This window comes from Octodon degus, unplaced genomic scaffold, assembly GCF_000260255.1.
Source record: "Octodon degus isolate 3935 unplaced genomic scaffold, OctDeg1.0 scaffold00030, whole genome shotgun sequence".
In the NCBI taxonomy this organism is placed as follows: domain Eukaryota; kingdom Metazoa; phylum Chordata; class Mammalia; order Rodentia; family Octodontidae; genus Octodon; species Octodon degus.
The window spans coordinates 17,447,673-17,466,906 of NW_004524606.1; the positions used below are offsets into that span (position 1 = coordinate 17,447,673).

The 19,234-nt window shown below is 37.8% G+C and overlaps 1 protein-coding gene across 1 annotated transcript in view; it reads right to left on the reverse strand.

The window, feature by feature from the left end:
* Positions 1 to 9,782, reverse strand: part of Il5ra (interleukin 5 receptor subunit alpha) — a 30,320-nt gene extending 20,538 nt beyond the window's left edge. Inside the window, exons 1-6 of the mRNA XM_004629548.1 lie at positions 9,710 to 9,782; positions 7,453 to 7,598; positions 6,520 to 6,658; positions 3,619 to 3,772; positions 3,356 to 3,543; positions 559 to 701 (exon numbers count right to left, since the gene is read on the reverse strand). Of these exons, the coding sequence (XP_004629605.1) occupies positions 559 to 701; positions 3,356 to 3,543; positions 3,619 to 3,772; positions 6,520 to 6,658; positions 7,453 to 7,598; positions 9,710 to 9,782 (843 nt within the window). The remainder of the gene's footprint in view (positions 1 to 558; positions 702 to 3,355; positions 3,544 to 3,618; positions 3,773 to 6,519; positions 6,659 to 7,452; positions 7,599 to 9,709) is intronic.
* Positions 9,783 to 19,234: the final 9,452 nt, after the last annotated feature.

The window sequence follows — 19,234 nt, forward strand, 5'->3', positions numbered from 1 at the left end:
CATAGCAACCATATTGTAACTTATCTAAGAATTCGTTTCAAAATCTCTCTCTCTCTTTTTTTTCTCTCTCTCTCTGTCTCTCTGTCTGTCTCTCTCTCTCTCTCTCTCTCTCTCTCTCTCTCTCTCTCTCTCTCTCTCTCTCTCTCTCTCTCTCTCTCCCTTTCTCTCTCTCAGAACCACCTCAATTTCCCAGAGCAGCTATACCATTTTACCTTTTAATCCAAAATAGTTCCAAAACTTTTTAATCTGATTGTCTGTATTATTTTCAACCAAAAGTATCTCCTTTCAAAACCAAAGATCTGTAAGATTTGATTTATACCTGAAGTAGCTATAAGTTAATTTTAACATCGTTAGTGCCATTCTTTTTTTTTTTGGTATCAGGGATCAAACTCAGGACCTTACACTTTCCAAGCAGTTGTTTAAATCACTGAGCTATCTCCCCAGCCCCTAATTTTGACATTATTAGTTTAAAATTATAAACATAGAAGTTGCTGGATATAATTTTTCAATGCTTCTAAAATTAATATAAGTGAACATTGAAATGATATGAGGAATTACCTGATAATAACCATTCGTGTTGTATATTTTCACTTCATACTCAAAGCAATGGCTTGGAAAGGCAGAAACTGGTTTCTCCCATTGAATGGAAAGGTGAGATCCTTCAGTCTCTGCTGTGACATTCATTGGAGGATTTGGTTGATCTAGGTTAAAGAATGAGAGGTCACTGACATTTCTTTAGAGCCAGTGGTCAGGGCTGATAATTCCAATCCGCTCACACTTCTTTAGCATTTCTCTAAGATATGGTCCTCCCATGGTTGGCCATCAAGTCATGCTCATCTGATCTTCAAGTCATAGGAGCTTGGTGGCCAACCACAAGAGTCTTATTTTGTAGTGCTGAAGAGAGACAGCACTTTTATAAACTAAAAGATTTTTATTCTAGATAGAATTACTTCCCCTGTCAGGTTATTTGTTTATTTGGTATAGGTCTCATTATGCACTCAGACTCAGTGATCCTCCTGTTTCAGCTTCCCCCGCGCTGCGATTGCAGATGTGCTCCACCATGCCCAGTTTAGGTGGCTGGCTCGGTGTGGTGCTGGCACGGCATGCAATGCTGGAGCTCAGCCAGGCCCTTAGCTTGCCGGGCAGGCCCTTGATCACTCGCTATCTCCGTAGCCCCCTATCTCAGCTTATTGCAAGAGTCACGCCAATGTCACTTGAACTTTCTGACCTAGACCAAGCTCAAGATAAACTTGACCAGGGAAAGAACGTGCTCTAAAGCAACCAGACAAGCCTTGCCTGCAAAAGTCGCTTCCCCTTTCTGGATTTCTGTGTTTGCTTTGTTTGGAAGACAGAACAGGAAGCTTTAGTTTTCTTCTGAATAAACAAATAGACTAAACAAAGTGTCTTTACTTACTATAAAATTCTTTCCCCTGAGGTTGGATTGTCTCATGTCTATGTAAGGTAAGTGCAAGTTATTTCTAGATGAATGTATTTAGGTTTAGATTTAGATCTCACAATTAATCACAAAACCAATCTAATAATGGGATCTACTGGCTTCAGGTCCAGCCATTTCCTAAGAATAAATTTCTTAGCAAAGATTTACTTACTTTTTTTTAGTAATCCTAGGACCTCAATAATGATAAAATAAATTAGCCCATAGGAGGTCTATCCCTTTGTGTATTATTGGTTTCCAGGTCTCATGCAGCATGTTATATTGCCTAGTTTTCAAGAAAGTAACATTTTCAGGTCATCTACAAAAATACATTAGTAGTAGTAATAGTAGCAGGTTTTTGTTTGTTTTTGGTTTTTTGTATTTAGGGTCTACAGGGTCTCACTACATAGGTCAGACTCATAGTGAGTCTCTTGTTTTCAGCCTCCCAAGCACTGGGAGTACAGGTGCTCGCCACCACGCCCAGACTCAACCCTTGTCTCAGCACTCCGTGGGGGCAGGGCCGGCACAGCATGCCAGGAATTGAACCCAGCCACTGTTCTCTGCCTAAGTAGGTGCTTTAGTCCACTGAGCTATCTGGCCAGCCCGACAAAAATACATCATTGAAGAGAACTGAGCAGCCTCTTTCATAAGAGCTATGATTCTTTAACAAAAGTTATACTCCATTTACTGTCATTGTGTCGCAAGCCAACTTACCTCTTTTAATTGTTCAGTGCATTTAGTTTCTCTTGTATGTGTGTGTTGTTGTTGTTGTATTTTGTTTTGTCTTTTGAGACAAGATAGTATGAGTGAGTACTATGTAGTCCAGACTGACTTGAACTCACTATGTAGCCCAGGCTGGCCTCTAACTCATGGTGATCCTCCTACCTCAGCCTTCTGAGTGCTGGAACTACAAGTATGTACAATCATATCCAGCCTATATTTATTGAACTTTTATGCCAGGAACTATTTTTAAAACTTTAATAACACTTAGCTCTCACAAAAACCTCATGGAAAGTATTCATTTTCCTTGTTTTTTTCTATAAGACCAAGCACTAAGGAATAGTGAGCTTGTCTAAGGTCACTCGGTTGGTCAGTAGAAAAGGCAGGACCTAAGTCTAAGCCGTCTGGCTCTGTATCCCATGGTAATAACTCTCCCAACACCGAAGTTTTGGATACCCATGTTCAAAAATGCTGTGTGACAGGCTCCTGATGATTTCATTAATAAAACTCTCTAGGAGGATGGAAAGCATCTTCCATTTTGAGAACTGCATAGATGAAACCTTAACTTAATATCATCAGTGCTGAAAACTAGGTGCCAAGGGGTGCCTTGCATCTTGAGAATATCTAGAACTGGCCCAGGATGGTGAGGTGGTAAAAACAAGGCCTGGGGAGTGGATAGGGGTGCACAGTTATCTCAGGGAAGGCCTCAGCATGGGAACCTTGGTCACCTTTGAACCACTGAGCGACCATCCTGTGGGGAAAGAGCCCCATCACAGGACCCATGGAAGAAAATTCACAAAGCCATTTGGAATGGCTTAGAGCTGATAAGAGCTGGAATGGGCCCTCAGAATAGTTTACTTTTCCTGGTAGTCTTTCTGAACTAGGGGAAAATTTCTCCTTTAAGGGAAATTTGTCAATGACTGAGGGGTATTTTGGCCACCAGTGAGGGTTGACAGGGGTTATACCTCACTGGTATCTCACAGCAGTAACAGGAATGATGTAGATATCCTGTAATATCTAGGATATTCCTGTGACATGAATTATCTGGCCAGAAATGCCAGTAGTTTTGAATTTGAGAATTCCTGCTGCAGTGATTTTCCAGCATAGGTCGGATGGCTATGAGCATCAGAATAGTAGTCATTCTCTATCCAGGGCTGAAGTTCTGTGATTCAGTTATTTTGGCTTTGTAAGAGCCTGTCTTACCAATGGCTTGTATATCAAACAGCTGGTCAAAGGGCTTGATTGTAGCGTGCTTGCTGGAGCCATTAACATGCACTGCAAGCCTGCCACGTGCTTTGCTATGGATAAAAGTCCTTGGGAACCAGCATGCAGTGTTCCTGTTCAGGGTATCTTTGTTGTATTCTCGACATTCTTCAGTCCAAGCGCCATACCTAAATTGTAGCATTCGTGAGTTTTACAAGGCTAGAGGAAGCAACCGATTTGCATAAGTAAAAAGAGGTACTAACCTATAATAGAGGAAATACTGTGTGTCCTCAGGGGCATCCTTTCCAGCAAGCCAGGTGCAATGAAGAGAAACTTGGTATAACTTTAAGTTTGTATAATTACCTGCTGCAGTGTTTGTGGTGCAAGTTAAATTCACAATTGAGGTTCCAGGAGACCCTAGGTGGTTGAATATAAGAATAAAATTTTGTCTTCATGACTTCTGGGCTGTACTTCAAGACTGAAGTGATTGTGAGTATCTTATATACCACCAAAAAGCAAGTACAATCACCTATTTATAGAAATCTATTTTCAAGGGGCCAGCTGGAGGTTTGAAAGTAGAATTACAAAGCCCCAGGTTCTGAGATCAAAGAGGTTTCCAGCTACTATTCTTTGGTTGGAGTTGTGGGGGTTGTGTTCATGAGTAACGTATACAAAAGGTCATGAGAAGTATCCTACACTGTCATTTGCAAACTCAAGTTTCTAGCAAGCTCAGCAATCTAATACCACATTTCTCAAAAATGTAAAACCTTGGCCCTACTAGTTTGGGGTCTTTTTTTTTTTTTCTTTCAAGTGTAAGTTAGAAGATTTGTCAAAGAAGGTCTCAAGTGCTCCTTTGCATCCCAGAATTGTGTGATTCATTGATTTGTATCCAAGTGTTGCATGAATTACAGATTGATGTTTAGAAGGAAATGAGTTTGGTAACACTGCAAAGCAGCACCATGACTTTGGAGACTCAAAGCACATTAGTATGTTAAAATCCCCTCTTATATACAGCAGTAGGACTATAAATAAATATTGAAATTTTAAATAAAGCTCCTTTATGTTTGTTTCATCTGTGATTTTCCCAAATTAAGTGGAACACGTGGAAAGCCTTGTTTGCATTTCAGTTCCTCTTGGCAGCAGGTTAGCTGCTGCTCTTCAGAGCACTGTGGAAATTCAGGCCCTCGTGTGGTTGCTCACAGAAGGCAAAATGTATTGTGAGCCCAGGCTAAGGCATCACCAATGTAGAAGCCTTGCAAGATGGAAGGGCACATTTTAGTGTAGTTGAAGGTAGCTGTGAATTTTTTTTAAGAATCACTTAGCCTCTTTCAAGGGGAAGAAGGAGAAAGTACAGCAAAAAACCTTCTGTTACCTACAGAGAAGTTAAAGGGTGAAGACTAGCTAAAACCAATTTTCTTCTTTCTTTCTTTCTTTTTTTTCTTTTTTGGAAATCGGGGATTGAACTCAGGCCCTTGCGCTTGCCAGAGAAACGCTTATTCTACTGAGCCATCTCCCCGGCCCTTAATAATCTCATCTCTCTCTGCCTCTCTCTCTCTCTCTCTCTCTCTCTCTCTCTCTCTCTCTCTCTCTGTCTGTCTGTCTTACACACACACACACACACACACACACACACACACACACACAATCTATATAGATTTATATACAGTCATTCTTCCATAACCTCAGGAGTAGATTTAGGAGTGCCTCCCTCATACCATGAACCACTGATGCTCAAGTCCCTCAGATGACATAGTGTAATCTTGCATGTAATCTATGTTCTCCTCGTATTTTAAACCATCTCTATATTATTTATAATACCTAAAGCAATATAAATGCTATGTAAGGAATAATGACAGAAAATCTCTTCATGCTCAGCATGGAAATGATGATTTGCTTTAGAAATTTTTAATCTATGGTAAATTAAATATATAGCTATGGAATTTGTGGGACAGAGGGCCAACTGTAGGTGTATGTCCCCACACATTAATCAGATGATCCATGCTCGAGTTTACTTTAGCATTTATAAATCAGCTTATCTCACAGTTTTCATCCAATTATTTGAATGAACCTCTACTTGAGATCAAGCCCACTGCAAATTTCCAAGTATATGGTCAAAATGATGTTATGATGAGCAAATAGGATCTTTATTGTTCTCTGTCCTGCACAATTCAGGAGTGGCTATGGTGTGAAAAAGTGTAAGCTCTTTTTATTAATGCTTTAGTTTCCCATTCCATGGCACTACTGGAGAATGTTGAAACTTTTAAGAGTTGGGATCTAGAGGGAAGTGTTAGGGTCCTTGAAGGTAGGACCTCCAGGGGCTAGTAGGACCCCTGCCCTCCTTTTCTCTTTGCCACTAGGCCATGAGGTGAGGAATTTTCCTTTTTTATTTATTTATTTATTTATTTTATTTTTGGCGGAACCGGGGATTGAACTCAGGCCCTTGCGCTTGCCAGAGGAGCGCTTATTCTACCAAGCCATGTCCCTGGCCCCTGAGCCATCTCCCCGGCCCCAATTTTGGGCTTCCACTGTGATATACTGCTTTACAACATAGCCTAAAAGCAGTGGGGCCAACTTAGCATGAATGGAGCCCCTGAGAACAGGAGCCAATTGAACTTTATAAATTGGTTATCTTAGGTATCTATGAGAACAACAGAAAGCTGATTTAAAACAGGGGCATATTTTCATTTGGTAATGTGGACAAGAGAATCATTTTAAAAATACCCATGGGTTAGGTAAATAGAAACAGTTGTTATTAGGTATACTCACATGTCCCCTCCCCCCTCCCAATCTTTCCCTCTTCCCTCCTTCCTTTCTTCAGTCTTTCCTTCCCTTCCCCCTCTCTCCCTCCCTCTGTGTGTGTGAATGTGCATGCATGTTTGTGTGTATTTCTAGCAGTATCACTAGATCACTAGACCAGTAGTTTTAAGTATCAGAAGCACCAGCCTTCTACTACGACCAAAATACAGACAGCAAGAGTTCTTGCAGAGATGTGCCTGACAGAATTGGATAGGTCATAATAACAAGTGAGGACAACCTTGTTCAGGGTATAGATGGCACTAAGGAGTATCCACAGGAGCTGGCGATTGACTAAAGAAAATTGTTACTACTTATCAGCTTTGAAAAGTCTAAAATATAAAAACGAACACTTAAAGGCCTTTTATTACCTGGTGGGGATTTACGTTCAGCAGAGACCCAGCTGCTGGCTAGAAAGGAGCTGTCACGCCACAGGATGGTACGCACCCTTGCTGAAAACCCTTGATGCAGGGTGGTTTCACATTTGCTTTGGGTGTTCCTAGTTTCATACTAAAAATAAAAAACCCACAAGGCAAAATACATAAGGGGAAAAAGTCTTAACAGACGAATTTTTAATCAAATATTCCTTTACTTTCACTTTTCAAATTATACATAAGTAAAACACCATAACATAGTAGTTTGGGTAGAAGAAATTAAAATAATTGTAATAATTACATCACTCTTCAATGACACATGAAGACATTCTCCTTATAAAAACAGAGGCAATAGTGTTATTAAGACTGAAATTTTTTTTGATTCCCATTTCTAATGCCAGTCCCTCTCCAGAGCTTTTTGTGTTGAAAAGTCTAGAATTCTATCATTCCTGTGCAACAGTTAATCCAGGTCACTTTCTCTTTGTCTTGATTAAGCACCTACCATGTGGCATGTGCTTTGACAGAACCTACAGTAAACCTGAGTCTCCAAGAAGTCGAGAGAGTGGTCCCTTCTGGCGTAATGAAGGGGCTGGGCTTGCACTTGGCCTCTCTGACCCTGCATCTGCGCACTGCCCACTCTACTAGGCTGCTCTCTTGTGTTCCTCTTTCCATTCTAGAAGAAACATAAAACCAGTACTTAATCCACTGTACTGAAAAAGCTTCTAAATGTTCTTTCATAAAGAAGATGTCCAAAAGACAGACTATTACATGCTGCTGTTCATTGCCGAACAATGAGCATAGCACTAGGTAATTGCTACTTCCACCAAGATGCTAAGCTCTCTAATAATTGTCTTTTTATTTAAAATCTCAATTATTAAAGAAAACATGAAAAAATGACAACTAATTAACAACTGTTACTAGAATACTTACGTCCTCTTCTTGTGAGGCATTTATTTTCACATGATATTTCAGATTGATATTCTTCTGATCTTGATCAGGATTTGGTTCCCAATGTAAAAGAACTTGAGCTAAACCAGTAACTTGGATGGTAAAATTCATGGGGGGGAGAAGTAAAACTGTTGATTAAAAAAGAAGAATAAGTATCATATCATTTGACTGTACATAGCGCTCAAAAATTTTAAAAAGTGTTTAATTGTGTAGCATATTATTTTATTAGTCTATTAGAGTGCAGAATATTGAGACACTTTTACAAGAAATTTCTTTAAGATTGTTTTATCCTTTTTTACCATGCTGAGGTATTTACCTATAATATTTACATGGTTGTTATTGAAATACAAACATTTTATTACATCTCTATTTTTATTTACTTGTTTTTGAATGCCTTCACCCTCTAAAAGTTCAATGCGCTATCCATTGCGCCACGGAGCCCCTTTCATTTATTTATTTTTATTAATTTTAATGAGAAAGAAATAGCAAAAAGACAGTTTCAAAACAAGTTAGTGGGACCGTTACAATGATAAATATATTGCTGTCTTTAGCAATTAACTAGTGCTATGCTCAATTGTTGTCTTTGTAGTAGTTATTCACAGTACAAGATGCAGACATGATCTCTTGTCTAAACAACAGTAGTACAAATCTTTCTTCTCACTGAACTAAGAGAAAGTAGCTGTATATCTATCCTATTTTGTATATAAAGATTTTTTTTTTACTACAAAATGGTCTTTCATTTATATCCCTTTTTTTGGTTTTGTTTTGTCAGAGATGGGTGTTCCATTGCTGTTAGAGAAGCTGTATTTGCAGAAGTCGTTAAAGGACTTTTTCATACCTGACACCAATTCAAATACTGTAGGTACTTGAATTCAGCAAAATATCTCAATATAATCCAATAGTCCATAATAGTTGTGGGTTATCAGCAGAACTGGCAATTGTCAGAAGTTGTTGACTTGAGCCTTTTACAGCTCAGCATATTAATATAGCTTTACCTTTTGTACCTTGTGGTTATACTTTTCTGCTGGATAGTTACATTTTTAGTTATATACATCTTTATTTTTAACTATAGGTTTCAAAATAAGGATAATTATTCATTAATATGCTGTGATAACAATATATTGTGTTGTGACTACATTTGTATTGATAAAAAAGAAAAATAGAATGGAAAACACCAACGTGCATCAGATACAATAAGAGCTTCTCAACCAACCTCTTGCTTACATAATGTAACAGTACATATTTGTTTATGTCTGATGGTCCATGGTGTGAAGTGTATTTTTTGTGAGTCAGTCAAAAGTATTTGTGAATGTAATTGCTTAGGTAGGCTTTTATGTAATGAAAAGACTTTTTCCCCCTTCATGCACCACTCTTTACTTTCAAAATAAAACTTTTCATTACAAAATTAGTATTTGGTCAATATAAAAAATTGTAAACAGAAAAAGAAAATAAAATTTGCCTGCAGTCTTAACATTGATAATAACATGATATTTTTGCTATATTTTTCTATGTATATTTCTACAGATTTTTAATTTTTAAGCAAAATTAGTACAGTATTGTGCATACAATTATGACCTGTATACTCACTCAGTTGTGAGAATTTTCCATCAATCTTGTAGGGCCTTCCATGAGTCTGCAGCCCACTTGTCACAAAAGACATTTTATGGCTTGGTCTGCACTGTACATTATGTTAGCTGCTGGATACTGTGGCCTTTTAAATTTAAATGCATTTTAATAAACTCAAATGCTCATTACCTCAGCTATACTACACATATTTGAAGTGCTCAATAGTGACATAGACAGTGGCTCCTACATGCATTGGCCAGCGCACTGATAGAATATTGCCTTTATCATAAAGTCTAGTAGACCCTTCTAATTCAGGACCGCATGACAGTTTCTGTCATCCTATCAGACCATTACATCAATAATTTTCAGAGCTAAACTTACAAGTTTCTAATTATTTGTTGTGAGGTCTACCAACCAATCCCTCATGAGACGGGACATATAGACATGGCTCCCAAACCGAACGCCTGTATATGTACACTTAAAACTGGGTTTCCTACTGCTACATACATATGTTCCAACAATGTTTTCTCAAAAATAGCATATTGAATGTTTTCTGATGTTCTTTTAATTTTTTTCCAAGTTGTATGTTTCCTTAGGAAGAAACTATCCTACCCTTTTTGTAATATACTATTTAAAAAAAAAAAAGAATCATGTTTTACTAGAAAGCTCTTACACTTTTTGTCAGGAAATAAGTCTGTTTGCAGTGTCTCAAAGGCCCCAAAAAGAATCAGGAAGGCAGGCACCATGATGCTCAGAACCTCTAGAAAACAAAGGAGATGAAAATGCAAACCATCCATCCTGTTTTAATTTCTAAGTCAAACCGACGTAAGATGTCTGTATTTGGCTATTAAACAGTCAAGAGATATCTTTTACCCACTATGAATGCATAGATGCTGGACTCTTCCATTGCAGAGTTATAGTCTGGGGGGTGGTGTGAAATGTAAATTGATACCTGTAAATTGGCTACAAACTGTCCCAGGAGAGGCACATGGGGGACACAGCAGGAGCAAAGAGACTCCTGAAGGGTGAACTGAGTGTGTAGCATTAGGAAGTGAGATCGGCATTCCTGGGGAATCCACTGAATGTGCACAGTCGGAACAAAAGAAAGCAAACAGGAAAGGATCCATTGGTGCTCAGCAGGAGATCTGAAGTGTTCTAGGCACATTTAATTAAAGACAAAAGCATTGCCATGTGAATTAATGAGTATTTAAATATGAGCCATGGGCTAAGCTTGTAGGTTGGTGGTAGAGTGTGTGTTTAGCATGTACAAGGCCGTGCATTCTGTCCCAAACACACGTGCACATGTGCACATGCATGCACGCACGCACACACACACAAAGACAGTTGACAAGAAATTTAAATCTGTAACAATTTGTAATGTGAGGTAAAGAAGATTTGTGTTAGCGATGTGGCATATACAGCACTTAGAAGAGGCTGATTTTGGGGCTGGGCTGGCCAGATAGCACAGCAGACTACAGTGCCTGCTTAGGCAGAGCACAGCAGCCAGGGTTCAAGCCCCAGAGTGCTATGCCAGCCCCACCCTCCGGGCACGCTGAAAAAGCAACTGAGACTATGCATGGTGGCATGCACCTGTAATACCAGTGCTTGGGAGGCTGAAAACAGGAGGATCACTAAGAATCAGATCCATGTAGTGAGACCCTGTAGACCCTATACTAAAATAGAAAAAAACCCAAAAAATGAAGAGACTGATTTTTTAAGGGAGTTACAGATCTGATGAGGGGTGGTGATTGGGCCTGATTTATAGAAAATAAAGTCAAGTAATGCAGTTAGATTAATACACTAATACTCTGCTTTGTGTGACATTTGCTTGCAAGACATTGTTATTCTTGATAATATGTACTCTTGAGTTTCTTCTGTTGTCAATAGACAATTGATATTGTTACAGCTGCACTATCTGAATAGCAAATATCAATGAGATATAAAAAGTTCATAAAACTGAGTCAAAATGTTTTGAATGATTACATTTTTAAAAACAATACTATTTTCAGCAGCTATAAAATCAGAATATGTGGCAAGCTATAGCGAAACAGGTCACAGAAGAACAGAAAAACAGTTATAGATGTAGACAAAATAAAACAATATTTATATTTAAAACTTATTTGATCAGTGAGAATGAATTGACAGTAGGGGGAACATGTGACTACTCATTGAGAAAAAGGGAAAATCTCATTCTTTGATATGTCAGAGAGGGGAGTCAAAGTTCACCTGCCGCTAACTATAGTGAAGACATCTTGAGTTTTTCTCTGCAAGTGCTGCAAGTTAGTTTTTACTGTAGCTTTGCTTTAAGGACAGTACACATGACTTCCACCTGCTGTGGGCCACCCTCACTGTGGAGTACAGCAGTTCTTCCTGCCCTCGTGTACGCACTTGTACCTCGGTGCATGTCATATCTGCTTATTATCTGTGGAAGAAATGCTCACCATAGGTTTATTCCCATCCATGAAGGAAATGAGTCTGAAGAGTTAAAGAATTTGCCAAAGAGTAAACAGCTGGTTATTACAGAATGGGACCCCAAACTTAGAGCTTTTGTAAAGGAGGTGAGAGACACAGTTTGGAGGGAGGGGTCAGGTGAGGCAGGAGACAAAAAGCCAAAAAGAATTACGATGTGTTATGTACACGTACAAATCCCTTAAGATGAATGTAATCATTATGTACTGCAAATATGTACTAATTAAATAAAAATTTAAAACAAAATAGATGGACAAAAATATGATAGTATTTTACAACACAATGAAATATTATCTTGCCTTTAAAAAGGAAATTTTTACTTACAAAAATATTATAAAAGTGAAGGATCTTATACTAAATGGAATAAATTGGATGCAGAAAGGCAGATACTGTATGATTTCAGTTATATGTGGAATCTCAAAGAATCACAGGATAGAATTATGGGTTACTAGAGGTAGGATGGGAAGAAACAGGCAGATAGATGTTGGTCACAGGATACCAAGAGATTTAAATGTTCTCACCACTAATCTGCTTTTGTCATAAGTCATGATAAGCTTGAAGCATTTGTAGGGAAATGAAAGCACCTTGAGACCATAATGTTAAAGGAAATAAAGTAGACGCACTAATTTAAATACTTTCGTGGTTTCTTTTATGTGGGAAACCAGATGAAAGACAAAGAGTCAAATTCAGCAGAGATAATAGGAAGTAGAGACGTGGATTTCTCTCAGATGGAAAGGGGATCACAAGGTGGGGAGAGAGGAGAGAGAAGGAGGGGACAAAACACAAGGAAGTGGGCCATGCCCTGTACACGTACCAGCTCCACACAAGGAATGCAAGCATTTTGTATTACACACTGTATTAGTAAGATAGAATAAAATGTTCTTGCCTCAAAAAATAGAAATGTTAAACTCACAAAGAAATGCTCTAATTACTGCCAATGTTAACAAGTGTAAATTTTAATTAATTAAGAGGAAACATTGGTAATACCCACACCTAGGAAACAAAGATAAAATCCCCTTAATAGAAACAAAGATAGTTCCTCTTCAAATTATGAAAGCGATACCTTAAAATGTCAGCATTTCCTGAAATAAAATTGACTATGCTTTAACAACACTAATTTTCATTAATAAAAATTTTAGGTCACAAAAAAATGCAAAATTAATACTTTCTAGTGACTTTTACTGAAGGGCAAAGAAGGAAGTATGGTAGAATTGTACTTGCAAAAGTAAAAAGTATTTCTTTATCTTTCACAATTCAATTGTAGAAGTAAATAAAAACCCAATGAATATCTCAGGGAAGATATTGAATATTTTATACAAGTAAACACTTTCCCCGGTAATTTACGATATATTCTGATTTTATAGCTGCTGAATATAGAACTTTTTATATTTAATCATTCAAAAAATTTTAAAGTTTTGCCAAAAATAATGAAACACTTTAATATTTCATTGATATTTTCTATTCAAATAGTACATCTATAACAATATTAGTTGTCTTATTAACACAAGATACTTAGTAAGTAGTATCAAGAATAATGGAATTTTTAAAAACAAATTTGACATAGAGCTGAGAATTACAGAGTGTCAGCGGAGCTTCAGCGCTTGACTCATTTTCTAGGATTTTGATCTCTGTATTATTCTTTGAAAGTACTCCTCACCTGTGACTCCCTTAAAAGGTGTCCCTACACAGCAGTCAACCTTGTTCGGAGAAAAAAACACATCTGTTGGAGCTATTTCTTTAATCCAAAGATACACTATTATATAGATGTCAACAGGGCCATATTTTACTGTAAAAGAATACAGCTGATATAGCTAATATAGTGTCCTTATGTTACATATACACATTATACATATAATATATACACAATCTCAAAATGACAATATATTCAATTTCATAGCTATCAAAATCTGACAACAAACCATTAAATTGTGAAGACAAATTTAAATTAAGCAAACATAGATCGCCCACCTACAGGTAGTCAGGAACAAAGTTCAGTCTTTAAAAGCGATCAGGAACGATTACTCCTGTGGTATCATATAGAGCCGATCTAAAATTCTTCAAATACCCTCTGAGAATCCAGCCTATTGCGGGTGTGAGGGTCTGAAATTTAAGAAAAGACAGGAACATAATCTCTCTCGCACAGACGTTTCTAGAAAGTCAAAGAAGTAACGTTTTCACCATCGGCAATGGATTTCCCCAGTGTTCTTGAGAATCAGTCAAATTCTTCTGAAGTTCAGACTTAGAAAATTTTGCCCTTTTTCCAACTTATTTTTCAGCTTAGGGCATTCATTTTATAAGCAAAGTTGTATTTGCAGCACTATTTTTAGAGTTAGCTGTGGTGACATCTAATTCCAAGTTCAACCTCATGCTAGAAAATGAAAAGCTACTAAGAGCAGTCATGCTCTATCAGTCTCTTTAAAGTGTTTACTTCCTTTTTCTCCTGTATGGTGTAATCAGCAATAATGCCTATTTCTTGAGGGGAAAAGAATGAATATATCAGCCAAATGACATGCTTAACAAGGTATACTGCATTAACCCCCCCCAAAAAAAAAAAACCCCAGGCATATGCTAAAGAATACAAATGAGTAATAAGAACTACTTATGCAATTTTCTTTACCACCACTGGACTTCTGGTTAATTTTTCTGAAGTAGTTCTAAGATATTGTAGTACATAGGATCAAAGTGTGGCAAGACACATAAAATACTCTGTTAGTCCAAGTGTAGATAGTGCTGCCGCTCTATGTGAACACTGAATAAAGAAGTTAGCTACGGACGTTGCGACAGTTAAGCATCTTGCCGCCAGTCATTCACTGAGCACGCAGGTTCCCCAGCGGTGGACATTGCTGTTGGTGAATGGCCTGCAGATCACGTTTGTGCCCACAGCTGCAGCCCCACATCCAGCAAACAATGACGTGCAGCGCAGGTAGATGCTCAGTTTCTCTGGCCTGGTGTAGAGCTGAGGCACATCAGCACACAACCCTGATAAGGCACAGTGTGCACAGGAGGGGGGCAGGATGAAGCGCATGTGTTAATCCTGGTCTCTCTGGTCCTGTGCTGAAAATGTTCTCACTCAATGCTTCAAGCAATGTGAACAAATGAGGTGATTTCATCGCCACAACTTTTTTAGCACTTCAAAGTGCAAATTTTTCACAAATAGCTACATAGATTATTTTTCTAGCTATGAAATATGATATATTCAGATGAACTAGAAATCATCTACTCTTATACTTCATATTAAATTGGTATCAAATATGTTAGTATAGTTACAAAAGCACAGTATCTTTTCATGTATTTGAGCTTAAGGCTCATAGACTGATAAAATTGCGATTTTGCTTTCCTCTGTTTTCTTTGTCGTTTTGTTTGTTTTTCATCCTAGTTCACCTATTTTTCTGTATACATGGAAATATATTTTTCTTGATTTGGTTAACTAATTGAATTGGTGAGCCTTAAAGTAAATGAGACTTTTCAGTAGATAAAAGTTTTGGAAATTCAAAAACCCCCCGTAGAAACAAAAGCAGAATGCCTTCAGTTATATATAATGCCATGCTTTCCTTTTTGTGCTTGTTTCTTCATTTGTAACTTGTAACATTAACTCTGAAACTTGCTCATGAATATATCTTACACCCTATTTTCTAAACTCACATATTTTCTAGGAAATTTTGACAGACTACATTCTCATTGTAATTCTATAAAGTATCTGGAGCAGTAGAAAAATAAATGTCTTATTTTTTAAAACATTAATTAAACTATAGGCATCCTTTTAGTATAACTCACTTTGGTATAGGTTTGTACATCTATTACTTGATCAAGAAAAGAAAGAAATGCAAAACTACATCCATAACCTCTGCTCAGCGATCTGCCTAACACAAATTTGGTAGGATCGTTATTAGTTATGTCTCTTCTACTAACAGTTAGTTATGTCTCTTCTACTAAGGGATTTTGTTCTTCTTTTTTCTACATTTTAAAGTTTGCTTCCTATTCGTAAGTCATTAGTCTCACTTTTCCTACCCTCCCCAGGACACAACTATAGCCTGAGTCACAGGAAAGTGTCATTTATCACTCACCCAGCAAAGAGTCAAGCATTTGATTCCCATTTACTGAGAAGAGCAGCGGCTGTGCGTGTTCAGAGGCAGCAGCTGGGCAACACAAACGAGCCTTATCTCTTGGTTTGCTTTCTGACTTTGAGGAGGTTCTTTGCTCTTTCAACATTACAGGCAGTTTCTTCTGCAGTTGAATGACAATGTGACTTCTCTAAGCAAATAATGAGGAAGATTTGTAAGAAGACAGCAACTATAGGGCCAGCCTTACTAGAGGTCCTAATGACAGACTTCTGTCAAAAGACAGGCCCTCTCTTGTGAAGATGGGAACTGATAACTGGCTCTTCTGCATTTTCCCCCTCTTTCATAAGTGGTTGGTTTACTTTAGAGGTAGAAATTCAGTTTTGCTTATGGCAACAAGGTAATAAAATCTTCTATGGCTGCTCTAAAGAACTGTATGTCTACTTCTTAACATGCCTTGTTAGAAAGAGTTCTCCATCACCTATCTAACATTACGTGTTAGGTTTGACAAGATATGGACCCTCAGGAATATGCTTTTCCCTCCATTCTGAACATGAGGGGTAATTCTCAAGCATTAGAAGGGCTCTGAAGGGCTAAGGTTCTGTGTGTGTGTGTGTGTGTGTGTGTGTGTGTGTGTGTATGTGTGTGTGCATGTGTGTGTGTGTGTGTATGTGTCTATGCACAGATGTTCTCAGTGTGCTAAATTGTGAAAGTCCATAGCATGAATGGATTCACTGTCACAAACTGCCATTGGCAGTGTTGGTATGTGGTGCACTCTTGACCTTTGCCCTCTGTCATCTCCCAAACCCTGCAGCAGCACGTAGGTGTCCTCGCCATACTGGAGTTTATGCAGACCTACTTGGATTTTCCTATACTTTGCTCCATTTTGGCTAGTATCATTCTAGGGAATTTCCAGGTAAGTGACTTGCAGAGGTGGGAGGTTTTTGGAAAAACAAAGTGTGGTCATGAAAGAATAGGTAAGAATGGTATTTTATGCATTATCTGAGCCAGATATTAATAACTGCATTGAAAGGAGAGTTTCAGGCTCATTCCCAGGGATGTATGATATCGGATTCCTTATTCCAAAGCAAACAAAAGTATGAATCTTTTGCTAGTAGAGGGGCCATTTGAGGTCCTTCCCACGGACTGATGGGGCTAGTTGCCAAGGTTAGCCCAAAGTTTCTGTGTAAAACATGATGAAAAAAAAAATGAGCCTAACAAAGAAAACTCCACACAGCTCTGGAGCATGGCTTTCTGGGTAGTCAGTGTATATTCTTGATGTTCCCAAGGTAACCATTTCAGCAGTTGTCAAAATGGAAACAGATCAATCATTGTTTGATGACCTGAAAAATATGATTTTTCTTGGGGAAAAGGAAAATAAAATAAGGAACATTTCTTTGCTAAGAGGCACCCACAAAAGTTTAGACACAGTGTCCACCATCTGGCTTATATTGTATGTTTAGTTTTAGTTGTAGAATACTTGTCATCAAAGAATTTTAAATAGGCTTACTATTACAAGAGGAGATTTCAGCTTGAAAGTGTGCTTTCATGTTCTCTCTCTCTCTCTCTCTCTCTCTCTCTCTCTCTCTCTCTCTCTCCCTCTCCCTCTCCCTCTCTCTCTCTCCACATACATGCACACACTCACTTAATACAGTTGTGTACTATGCCAGGCACTCTGAAGGATTATAGAAAATTACTAACTTTCTTGGCCATATGATTGTTTACCAATAATGCCCCACCCTTCAAGGCCCCATGAACCATGCACTTATATTTTTTCCTCCATGCTTGTGTATGAACCCAAAGAAAGCACAAGAGGCAGGCACTTGTAATTTTTATGGCACCAGTTTTGCTGTTTAGAATAAAATGTAAATATCCAACAACATGTGCAGTGCAACATGCTGGAAGAATTCACAAAAACAGTATCTCAAAAATAAAATCAAATTTGTGTGGATCCCTTAAGAAGCAAAATAATGTGTTTTGTCGAACTAGCATAGGTGAAAATCCTAATAGTAGTGACATAGAAATAAAGATTCAGTGGATAGCTCTCATGCTTGTGTTAAATGAGCTTTTAAAAGGTTCTTCTAGGAATCTGTTCTATGCAGATAATGTGAAATGTACACTAAGAGAAGATGAAATTCATTGTACCTTACTTGTAAAAGTAACATGAAGATGAGTAAGAGATACATATAACTTGTTAAGGGTGAAATACATGGACCTTAAAAGGAGTGTTTATTGAAAGCTCTTAGTACCACAGGATACTGTAGAAAAATAGTATGTGAAAACAAGAGGGTATACACACAGTTTTCTTTCTCAAAAGCTCCTTCTTGGTCAGATGATAAGACTGACTGGTTATCTCAAAGTGGTAAATATGTTAGCTTTTGCTACAAAACATACAAACACCAGCATGTCTGTGGTAAACAGTCACAGGCATTTACTTTTCACCCACATTTCTGACTTTTGATTGGATTTGATCTATCTTGGGTTTGGTCTCCAGCTCACAGAGTGGGCTCAGGTTTCTTTCAAGTCCCTGCCAATCATTTAGAACCAGGGACTACCCAGAGCATACTTCTTTCATGATGACAGTAAAAAGAAAGAAAAGCTAACTGCACAGGCACATTTTAATCATCTGCTCATGACACATTCAAGGACATCTTCACAGTAAGTGACATGGTCAAGCCCATTGTCATTCGTCCTAGGTCCAAAGCAGACTCCACCTATGATAAGGGTGAGGGTATATGTTACTTCAGGAAACTGAAGATTTGGGATTAGTAGTTCCTTCTACTGCAACAGGATTAAGGTTTCTTTTATGTTTTTTCTTGTGCTTCTAGAGATATAAATGTTATGTACGATAGAAATATAGGAATATATTATCTTAAAATATTGAGACATACTGATCAACATACAATCTCACACTTATGGTACATTAAATTTTTGACAAAGGTACCAATTGGGGAAAAATTAGTCTTTCAACAAATGGTGCATATACACATAAAGAAAAATTACTGAAACTCTACCTCATGACATATGAAAACTAACTCTGGGAGGGTTAAAAGATTTGAAAGAGATGAAGCTATAAAAATTTCTAGAAGAAAACATAGGCATAAATCTTTTAACCTTGGATTAAGCATTTTTTTTTGAAAATAAAATACAAGCAACAGAAGAAAAAACATAAGGTTTCACCAAAATCAAAAAGTTTAAAAGGCTAACAATAAAGTAAATGGACAACTCAAAGAATAGGAAAAATGTAGAGCCAGTGAGATAGCTCAGCAGACTAAGTGCCTGCTTTGGCAAGAGTAGGGACCAGGGTTTGATCCCTGGGGTCCTGCATGCTACGCTAGTACTGCCCCTGGGGCACGCTGAGCTGCAACCCAGTACTGGCATGGTGGTGCACACCATAATCCCAGCACTGAGGAGGCTGAAAACAGGATGATCACTATGTCTGAGCTGCATAATGAGACCCTATACCAAATACATAAATAGAAAAAAAAGGAAAAATATTTCCAAATATGTATCCGATAAGGGTCTTGTATTTAGAATGAAAAACAAAACAGAACAACAAAACCTGTTATAACTGGACAATTAAAAGAAACCTAGATTAAAAATAGGTAAACTATTTGAACAAGCATATTTCCAAAGGAGACACACTAACAATCAATTTTCAGAACAACTAC